The 10,571-nt window shown below is 42.3% G+C and overlaps 1 protein-coding gene and 1 long non-coding RNA gene across 3 annotated transcripts; both read left to right on the top strand.

Annotated features, from left to right (window-relative positions):
- Positions 1-269: 269 nt before the first annotated feature.
- LOC143377136 (uncharacterized) lies at positions 270-1,926 on the top strand. The gene is made up of 2 exons (XR_013087246.1): positions 270-1,640; positions 1,703-1,926. It is a non-coding gene; the product is annotated as an uncharacterized LOC143377136 (long non-coding RNA).
- Positions 1,927-3,357: 1,431 nt separating this feature from the next.
- LOC143377069 (nardilysin) lies at positions 3,358-8,306 on the top strand. Of its 2 annotated transcripts, XM_076827982.1 has the most exons (15): positions 3,364-3,493; positions 3,653-4,042; positions 4,138-4,226; positions 4,292-4,464; positions 4,562-4,675; positions 4,756-4,951; positions 5,031-5,236; positions 5,302-5,472; positions 5,544-5,887; positions 5,956-6,456; positions 6,538-6,688; positions 6,754-6,887; positions 6,956-7,334; positions 7,413-7,923; positions 8,002-8,306. In XM_076827982.1, the coding sequence occupies exons 2-15, from the start codon at positions 3,714-3,716 to the stop codon at positions 8,160-8,162; spliced, it is 3,459 nt and encodes a 1,152-aa protein (XP_076684097.1). In that variant the 5' UTR covers positions 3,364-3,493; positions 3,653-3,713; the 3' UTR covers positions 8,163-8,306. The 2 variants fall into 2 exon arrangements, with proteins under 2 accessions (XP_076684096.1, XP_076684097.1); XM_076827981.1 differs by having other exon boundaries at positions 3,358-4,042.
- Positions 8,307-10,571: the final 2,265 nt, after the last annotated feature.

Raw genomic sequence — 10,571 nt, 5'->3', positions numbered from 1 at the left:
TACGCGTTGTCAGAAAGGTTTATGTACAAACTGCAACGATAACTTGAAGTCTACAGAATTCACATTATTCGGTAATGAATATTTCCGTTAATCACAGAATATTGTCATTTTCTTTTTGTCGGCTCCAAAAATCGTTAATAATAATTCGATCTGAAAAGAATATTTTGCGGTGCTTGTAGGAGGTAACCAGGTGTCCGTACTTTAAATTGCACCACTAAAAGTATTTAGGTAAAATAATTTTATAAACATAATAGGTTAACTTACCGGAACAGTCATGTAATCGGAGTATACAAATTTTTTTTTTTTTATTTATTTGCAGTCTGAAGGAACAGGTCTCTTCTAGAGGTTCTGTAGATCATTATGCAATCATTTCCAATAATAAAAGTGTTTGTTTCTTGCGTGGAAGAGCCTTTAGAAGTTAAAATCGCTGGGAAAGAGGTTATTTTCACGAACACGCTAAACCTTTATTTATTCATTTATTTGCAATCGGAGACCATAGGATTCTTCTGTGAACACTAGAAATTTTTTGGCAATCAATACTGATAAGAAAATTGTTTATTTATTGCTCGAAGAAGCTTTTTGAAAATTTGACAGCGGGGTAAAACAGGATACCTATCATAGAAATTTGACGCTGCGCGCCATCTATCGGAACGTGACCAAAAGTGGCGCCCCCTATTGAAAAAAAAAAAAAAGCAACTTTGCCAGGCTGTATCTCTGTTCCAAGTGCAGATAGAACAAAATCGTAGAGGAAAATTTTGCACTGTTTAATAAACTCTATCATCCTGCGCAGTTACTTTTTTCGTAGGTGCGGCGGTACACTTGAAAACTGCATTTGAACTCATTTTTTAAATGGAACCATACAATTTTGTTTACATGAATTTAATCCTTGCGTTATTCTGCGTATAAAAAGTATAAGGTAAGATAGTCGTAAACTCAATAGCTTACGAGATATTTAATTTTATTACGAAATATGCCAAAAGTGGCGCCCCCAAACGATGAAACTTCGTACTAATATTTTTTCCTATATAAAATTAAATATCTCGTAAGCTATTGAGTTTTCGACTATCTTACCTTATACTTTTTATACGCAGAATAACGCAAGGATTAAATTCATGTAAACAAAATTGTATGGTTCCATTTAAAAAATGAGTTCAAATGCAGTTTTCAAGTGTACCGCCGCACCTACGAAAAAAGTAACTGCGCAGGATGATAGAGTTTATTAAACAGTGCAAAATTTTCCTCTACGATTTTGTTCTATCTGCACTTGGAACAGAGATACAGCCTGGCAAAGTTGATTTTTTTTTTTTTTCAATAGGGGGCGCCACTTTTGGTCACGTTCCGATAGATGGCGCGCAGCGCCATTTTCTCGGATTGGGTGTTCTGTTTTATCCTACTGTTAAATTTTCAAAAAACTTCTTCGAGCAATAAATAAACAATTTTATTTTGCAAATTAATTGCATAATAATCTATAAAGCCCCCAAAAGATGCCCACGCCCTCAGATCGTAAATAAATAAATGTACCAACCTTTTGCGTGTTCGAGAACATAACCTTTCTTTCAGCGAATCGAACTACCGATGCGGTGCTAACTAAACGGGAAAACTTCAGCCAAACAAAGACGGCTTGGTCCCCCTGATGCGATGTAACTAATCTCACATACTGTAACTAGAGCGATTATTAATCGTGTATATTTCTGCTTTACAGGTAAGGAATTTTTACATAGAAGACGTTAAACCGGCTGCATTTTCGACTGATACTGCTTCAGCCGACCCCAGACCTAACCCAGACCTTTTTTTTTTTTTTCTACGTGGAGAAGTCCCTAACGGATACCCCTAACCCTCCCCTAACCCAGACCTAACCCAGTTACACTTGTAACATTTCATTGTATTGCATTTTACTTATTTGAATAAATTGCAGCTAAGTGGTAAAAGAGTTTTTTTATTTAACGAGCTCTACTTACTCCTTCCTATTCCAAATCCCATATAAAAGACATGCTAAAAAGAACACCTAAAAAGATCCTTCCACGCAGAGTGGTTTTAAAAATCTTCGCATTAAAGCACTACTTTAAATATGCCATTCACTACTCTCAAACTCTATCGACTTTCGCTCAAGGCTTCTACTTCTCTCCGAAGACGTTACTTAGTGCCACCTCTTTCGACATCATGTTCTCCTGTTACGAAGCCCTATTTTGTGCGTTCTGAAAATTTTTGCCAGATTTTGGCCCAGGTATCAGGAGAACATGAAGCGAAAAGAGGTATTCTGAATTTCAGCTTCGAAGGCATCCTCGACTCTCTCTCCGGAGACATTACATTGTGCCATCTCTTTCGACGGCATGTTCTCCTGTTACTAAGCCCAATTTTGTGCATTCTGAAAATTTTTGCCAGATTTTGGCCCAGGTATCAGGAGAACATGAAGCGAAAAGAGGTATTCTGAATTTCTGCTTCGAAGGCATCCTCGACTCTCTCTCCGGAGACATTACTTTGTGCCATCTCTTTCGACGGCATGTTCTCCTGTTACTAAGCCCAATTTTGTGCATTCTGAAAATTTTTGCCAGATTTTGGCCCAGGTATCAGGAGAACATGAAGCGAAAAGAGGTATTCTGAATTTCAGCTGCGAAGGCATCCTCGATTCCCTCTCCGGAGACATTACTTTGTGCCATCTCTTTCGACGGCATGTTCTCCTGTTACAAAGCCCAATTTTGTGCATTCTGAAAATTTTTGCCAGATTTTGGCCCAGGTATCAGGAGAACATGAAGTGAAAAGAGGTATTCTGAATTTCTGCTTCGAAGGCATCCTCGACTCTCTCTCCGGAGACATTACTTTGTGCCATCTCTTTCGACGGCATGTTCTCCTGTTACAAAGCCCAATTTTGTGTATTCTGAAAATTGTTGCCAGATTTTGGGCCAGGTATCAGGAGAACACGAAGCGAAAAGAGGTATTCTGAATTTCAGCTTCGAAGGCATCCTCGACTCTCTCTCCGAAGACGTTACTTAGTGCCACCTCTTTCGACATCATGTTCTCCTGTTACAAAGCCCAATTTTGTGCATTCTGATAATTTTTGCCAGATTTTGGCCCAGGTATCAGGAGAACATGAAGCGAATGGAGGTATCCTGAATTTCAGTTTCGAAGGCATTCTCGTTTGTCTCTCCGAAGACGTTACTTAGTGTTGAAACAAACTCTTATCAACTAAATGTGCAATAAAAATGAAAACCTAAATTCATTTGAAGGTGGAACGAAATATTTCAAATCAAACTTCGCGCCATAAATCAGTTTCATGCGCGGATGCGATGCGTACTCCACAAGCGTCCGCTAGATGGGACGCAGCTTCAAATCTCCGTGGTGAGCATTCTACTTTACCCCGCGGTCAAATTTTCCGAACACCTTTCTCAAGCAATAAATAAACAATTTCATTACCAAAATTGGAAGCATAGTCGCTACGCTACAGCCTCACGCTACGCGGTTTAAAAATCAATTTTCCCAAAGAAGAAAAACCCAAGTATTACAAAACGTTTTTATTTTCGCGACTTAAGTTTACGGAAGGGGTCAACGCCTTTTCATTTGCATCATAATCTTTCTCAATACTTTTTATTCACAAAAGTTATACAATTTTTCAAAATGACAAGTACTCAGAGAAATTATAGTAATAAATCTACAGGGTGTTTCAGTATCGAAGTGAAATCCGGTGTCTGCAAATCAGGAGTGTTCCTCCGCGGCACATGGTAACGCGCTTGCGGAGAATACTTTTAACGAAGGCTCTCCAATGCGGGCCTAAAGAGTGGTGTAACGGGACGATAATGCCAAAGAGATCCCTCCAATGCCCACCGGAGAAGAAGCTGAAACCAAATCAAGGGTCGAGCAATTTGAGCAACAAAACCACTGCCGAACAAAACCTCAACGCAGACGTTGCAGACTGCACGTTTGTTGACATGATGCAGAGTGAGAATCAACCGGGGGAGGAGCAGTGCAGCGTGGCACAGAAACCACGACCTAATGTCACTTATTTAGAGACGCCTGTTAAATCGGAAAACGACAAGAAAGAGTACAGGTAACAGGGAGTACGCAGCATATTCTGCAGCTTCTGGGCAGGTTTGGCCAGCTACGCAGCTACCAATCAATCATTGTATGTTATGCTTCGTTTAGGGTGATCCAGCTGGAGAATGGCTTAACTGCTTTGCTGATCGCAGACACGTACTCGGCAGTCTCTCAAGAAGATGACAACGAAGATAAAGGTGAAGGGATGATAGATGGTAGACGATTGTAGTACGCCTTTATTCTTATCGCCAATTCTTATCAGTGGATGCGATACCTAGCGAGCACGAAGACACAGAGGATGACGATGACGAGGAGGATGACGGGAGCGAGAGCGATGGGGTGGACGCGACGGACGATGATCAGTCCGAGGGCGATAGAACGGACGCAGAGGAATCCTCTGCTTGTACAAAACGATTGAAGAGAGAAGAGAAAATGGTATCTCTCATTGAAATACACGGTTTGGCATGTAACGAATTATTAAATGTGTATTGTTAATATTCTTAGAGTGCTGCATCGCATATTTCTTACACAGGCAGCGTGCGGTTTGTCTGTGGGTGTGGGGAGCTTCAGCGATCCGCCGGAGATTCCAGGCCTGGCGCATTTCCTGGAACACATGGTTTTCATGGGATCTGAAAAGTACCCTCAGGTAGCAGCTCCGAACACGGCTATCGGAGGAGGTGCCTTAAGCCTGCGGAGTACCTCGCGTAACGTGTAATAAATTTGCAGGAAAACGACTTCGATGCATTTATTAAGAAAAGAGGTGGGTCGGACAATGCCTCCACCGAATGCGAACTGACAACGTTCTATTTTGAGGTACAGGAGAAGCATCTTCAGGCAGCCCTTGATCGTTTTGCTCAATTTTTCATTAAACCCCTGATGAAAAAGGATGCTATAACCAGAGAGCGGGAAGCCGTGGAGAGTGGTACGCATTTATTCCTGTTATATTTAGCGAGAAGCAGCTCTTAACACGTCGAGGAATAACATTAAATCTATCTGTACAGAGTTCCAGATGGCCTTACCCTCCGATCTTTATAGAAAAGAGCAGTTGTTTTGTAGCTTCGCGCGACCAGATCATCCAGCAACGAAATTCAGCTGGGGTAATCTGCTGACCTTGCGTGACAACGTGACGGATGCGAAGCTCTACGAGGAGCTGCACAAATTCAGGGAGCGCCACTACAGCGCTCACAGAATGAAGCTTGCCGTACAAGTGAGTGCTACGTTGAATAGAGGTTCAATTTTAACTGGACGAAGTAAAATCGCTCATCTCCGTAGGCTAGACTTCCGCTGGACGTGCTGGAAGACTACGTGATCCAATGTTTCGCCAATGTACCAAACATCAATCTGCCGCCAGACGATTTTACGCCGTTCAAAGGCGTAGAGTCCTTCGACACACCGAGCTTTAGACGTATCTATAAAATTAAACCCATAAAAGATGTCTGCCAAGTATGTTTTACTTCCGGAGACTATAAGTTACAGGAGCCCATGACGCAGCAATCATCTCTTACTTCTTGCAGATAGAATTAACGTGGGCGATGCCACCGTTGCACGACTTGTACAGAAGCAAGCCGCACCAGTACGTGTCTTGGATCATCGGGCACGAGGGAAAGGGCTCTTTGATCAGCTACTTGAGGAAGCGGATGTGGTGCCTGGACATCTTCAGCGGAAATGGAGAAAGTGGTTTCGAGCACAGTTCCATGTACGCGTTGTTCAGCCTGTCGTTGATGCTCACGGAGCAGGGGCACAAGCATTTAGACGAGGTATTGAACGCGATATTCTCCTTCATCAATCTCATGCGCAGAGAAGGGCCTCAGAAGCGATTATACGACGAGATTCATCAGATAGAAGAAACGAATTTCAGGTGAATGGATATCAACGGTCGATAAGGGCTAGAGAGCGAGCAAGCTGAAAGAAACATTATGCTTTCAGGTTCGCGGACGAGGTACCTCCAGCGGAGTATGTCGAGGACTTGTGCGAGAACATGCACTACTTTCCACCCCGTGACTACATCACCGGGAGTGAACTGTACTTCGAATACAATCCGGAGGCTATAGAGACATGCTTGAGCTACTTAAGTCCCGACGATGTGAACATCATAATCTTTGATAAGAAATTCAACGACGAAGAGTTCGACAAAGTGGAGCCCTGGTTCAAAACCAAGTACACGGACACGGGGATACCCGCCGAGTGGACAGAACGCTGGAGAACCATCGAGCCATTGCCAGAGTTTCATTTACCCTTACCGAACGTCTTTCTCACGAATGACTTCACTTTGATCCCCATATCGCCGGACTTGCCGAAGTATCCTACAAAAATATATTCCAACGAAATATCCGAAGTGTGGTACAGGCCCGATCCTAAATTCGGCCTACCGGAGTGCTACATGTACTTTTACATTATATCGCCTATGGCCATCTGCTCGCCTAAAAGGTAAAATATGTGGGAGAACCTTAGACACTTTCTAGCAGGAACATTAACGAAGAAAGATATTCCGTTTGCTCGAATTTCCAGCGCCGCCCTGATGGACTTATTCGTCGCGATACTGAAGCAACTATTAGTCGAAGAGCTGTACCCGGCTACAGCTGCCGAGCTGAACCACGAGATCTACACCAGCGATAAGGGTATCGTGGTCAAAGTGAATGGATTTAATCAGAAGCTACCTGTAAGAACTCCTTCAATCTCGCCGTAGAACATCTGCGTCAGTGCCCTCTCACCTTTCTTTTCCAGCTTCTACTGATCACCATCGCGAAGTGCATAGCAGAGTGTCCAACGCTTATAACTAAAGAGCTGTTCGAGGTAATGAAGGAGGAGCAGATCAAGGAATATTACAACACGTTCTTGAAGCCCAAGAAGCTGCTCAAGTACGTGCTAGCTCGTGCAGTTGATAAAGCAAAGCTGCTGCAACGCCTTTATTCACGAATCATTTCAGAGATGTGAGACTGTCGATTCTGATACTGGTTCACTGGCCAGCGATGGACAGGCACGTGGCCATCACCGGAGTCGATTTCCACGAGTTCCAGAACTTCGTCAGGTACCTGACGGACCACGTTTACATTCAGTGCCTGGTGCAGGGCAACATGACGAAAGAGGACGTTATCAAGAACGTACACGAGTGCGTGAAGACACTGAAATGCGGGCCACTGCTGCCGAACACCTTGCCGCAGATCAGAGTCGCCCAGATACCAGTGGGCTCCCACTACTGCAAAGTGAGGAACATTAACGAGACTGACGTGAACTCCGTCGTGATGAATTATTATCAGTCTGGCATAGCGTCAGTCAGGTTGTCGGTGATCATCGAACTCCTCATAGTGAGTAGAAGTCCTTACTTACCAAGCTCGGCCTCGGATCGCAACGGACGGAGGCGTTTCTAAATAATCCCCTTTCAGATGATCATGGAGGAGCCCCTTTTCAACCAGCTGCGAACGCAAGAGCAGCTCGGCTACGATGTCTTCTGCCTCCTGAGAGACACCTTCGGCATCCTCGGTTATTCTATCACTGTCTACACCCAGGCGGACAAGTATTCCACGGAACACGTGGACAGCAGGATCGAGGGTTTCTTAGAGGCGTTCAATAAGATCCTGGAAGAGACCTCGGAGAAAGACCTGGACAGCGTGAAGGAGGCACTGACGAAGCTGAAGCAGTGCGCCGATATACATTTGAGAGAGGAGGTGTGTAGGAACTGGGGAGAGATCACCGCGGGTGATTACATGTTCGACAGGATCGAGAAGGAACTGAAGACGATAGAACACATTACGATCGACGAGCTAAGAGGGTGGATGAGCGCTCATACGGCCAACGGGAGCAATCTGAGGAAACTTAGCGTGCACGTGGTTGGATCCTCTAAAGCCACCGACAAGGAGAACAATGAAGAAGAGCTGCGTACGGACAAGGTGCACTGTAAGTGGGCTGATCTTCTGTAACCCGCATGCGCGATTCGATAGTGACTGGCGATATATATGTTCGTTTATTTTTCAGCTGATTCTAACGCGGAGATAACTGGAAGCGTAAAGTATGCAGTTAGCTATGTTCCTGTAACGAAATGTGAGACTGAGAAATCTTCGGTGCACCATATCACTGACATACAAGAGTACAAAAGCTGTCTGTACAGCTATCCAATACTCCACACTGTCTTATGATACTAGATCCTCCTATGAAATTGATAGTTACATTTAAACCACTTGTCGAACGAACATCACCGAATAAAGATATAACGAATGTTACAAATGTCATGATTCGATCGGTCGATTAAATAAAATGATTGAGCGATGATTTTGCTACTAGTCCTTGTGTTCGCAATTTACACGGTTGATTTTTATAAAATAGGTAATAAAATGGCGCGAAACGGTAACGGCGGCAGCGGGAATGAATGTAGCGCTATTAAATTTTTTATAGTTCTTTTTAATTGTATTCAAGACATGACAACACGTTTCAATAAATCATTAAACTTCCGAAAATGTCAGCCAACCATCTCCGAGAACCTCTCACACGAACAGCTTTCTTACAAAACTTTACTGAAAGTTTGTTTCCTTTACTTCGAACCATGCAGTGTCCTGCAAACGTTTTTTCCCTTCCTTCGACTCAACAGAGGATCTGTGAAACCTTAACCGTTCTACTTTGCATGTGTGTTGTGTAATTGCATTTTATACAAAGAAAAGAAACGAAGGTAAATATATGTTTAAAAGAAACAAACTTAAACTATCTGTCATTGGAGGAAACTTCTCTGCTCTTGTCGGGACAAAGAAAAGAAAGTTATTGTTCTTTCAGCTTCCCAATACATAATCATCGGTTTGAATTTCGTTTCTCAAGAGAAAGGGCGCCGTTCGCTCAACCAGCAGAGCAGTTGTATTCCAAAGAACAGATTTACAGCAAAATGGGTCGATGCAATCTGAATACTCTAAATCGTTACAACATCCATTAAAGTGCATTTTGCATTTAATATTTCGAATAATTATTGAATATATTGGTTTTCCTTCTTTCGCAGTATTATAAGAGTTTGCCACTACATTTATATAATGATTACCTCCTAGTTTCCAAATATGTATCCGCTTTAAAAGTACTTTAAATGTGACTTTTCTTTAGCTTTATAATAATTTTCTGGTTGCCTCGTGTTTTCGCCAGCACTGATTCTTCAGTTTTCTTTGTTCACTTTTTGTTCTACCTTTTCGCACGCCTGTTCCTAAATTATTCAACAATATCGAAATCTTTAACTTGCCTTCCCTATTTTTGCCTTTCTGCGTTTTTTTTTCTCTCTCTTTAAATATACGACTAATTAATAAGATTTCCGTGCTCTGCCCCTCTTCCCCCCCTCGGTTCTGCTTTTGAAAAAACGCGATTTTACTTCCGACTAGCAAAAGCATAGAATCAGCTCTGCTTGACACTAGACATGAATGGGGGTATATGTTACAACAGTAAGTTACAAGGTAGAATAATCCAACAAGAATACATCGATGTGACTGTATAGAAAAATGCAAGGACCAGAATGGGTCGGCTGTCTGGTATCCGCAAAGCTTCTCGAGCGCATCGGCAAAATTATCGACTAATACAATGGGGTAGTACCTTCTTTTTTGCACATACGAATACGACAGGTGCGGCATTTAAATCATTACGCAGCAACAGTTCCAACGTCTTTGTACCAAGGAATAGCAACTCGAATATACTTATTGCGTTTTACAATGGTTTCGCTACTGCCGCAGACAACTACACTACCCACCGACCCATACAGGTTTAAAGAAAAAAAAAAATATAACATGATTATTGACAATATCATAGCGCATGTACAAAATTTTCCATCCTCTTTCGCGGCGAAGAAGTAATGACACCTCGCGTACCCTCTGTCGCCAGGGACAGAGTGTGCGCAAAAGGGCCCATCCTCCCCCGCAGCTTTTCTAATCGAGACCCTTCGCATTCCATGCGCTACGCACGGTGATCACCCATTACTCTGTTCAATTATGCATTACAAAACAAAAAGAGAGTAAAAACGAAATTAAACATACAATGATTATAAATTGTAACATATAATGATTACCCTCTGCACGCGCTTGTATTTTAATCATTTTATTTCTCTGTTGCTTCCTTTAGCTATGAAAAATAATAGCAGAATATACGTTATGTAATATTTAATAAGAATATATAAGGACGGGGCCCACATACGTTTGCAGCTACATTGATAAGTGTTTAATCCATTACGTCTTTTTTTGGTATTTTTATTACATTATTAATAATTTTTGTATTTAACTGTCTGCTACCGTACTTTTAATATATCTTGTTAATAGGTATGCAAGCGAAGAAACTATGGTAAAGAGAAACTTAAAATTTAAATATCGAGCGTCACAGCAACTCAATATCTCTTTTCTCTTTCGCCCTTCCCTCTTCCCCCGTATCGTCCAGGGTTTCGCCCCTGTTCTCATTGGATCGCTATCAAGAATCTACTCAGCACAAAGCTATGTTAAAAGAGAAATGAGAAGAAACATTAAATGTTTAATGCCCATCGGTTGCGTGCTTCTATAGAGATACAGTGAAACAATAATACAACGCATTATTGGCAT

Source organism: Andrena cerasifolii, chromosome 15 (assembly GCF_050908995.1).
Source record: "Andrena cerasifolii isolate SP2316 chromosome 15, iyAndCera1_principal, whole genome shotgun sequence".
In the NCBI taxonomy this organism is placed as follows: Eukaryota; Metazoa; Arthropoda; class Insecta; order Hymenoptera; family Andrenidae; genus Andrena; species Andrena cerasifolii.
The sequence above is the reverse complement of the archived record's forward strand: the minus strand, read 5'-3'. Positions and strand labels throughout refer to the sequence as shown.

Bases quoted from the DNA above. Each gene is read 5' to 3' on its own strand.
- LOC143377069 (XM_076827981.1), top strand. From the start codon at position 3,714: ATGGTAACGCGCTTGCGGAGAATACTTTTAACGAAGGCTCTCCAATGC. The intron at 4,952-5,030 runs GTACGCATTTAT...CTATCTGTACAG, and splicing joins GCGGGAAGCCGTGGAGAGTG to AGTTCCAGATGGCCTTACCC. The intron at 6,457-6,537 runs GTAAAATATGTG...TCGAATTTCCAG, and splicing joins GCCATCTGCTCGCCTAAAAG to CGCCGCCCTGATGGACTTAT.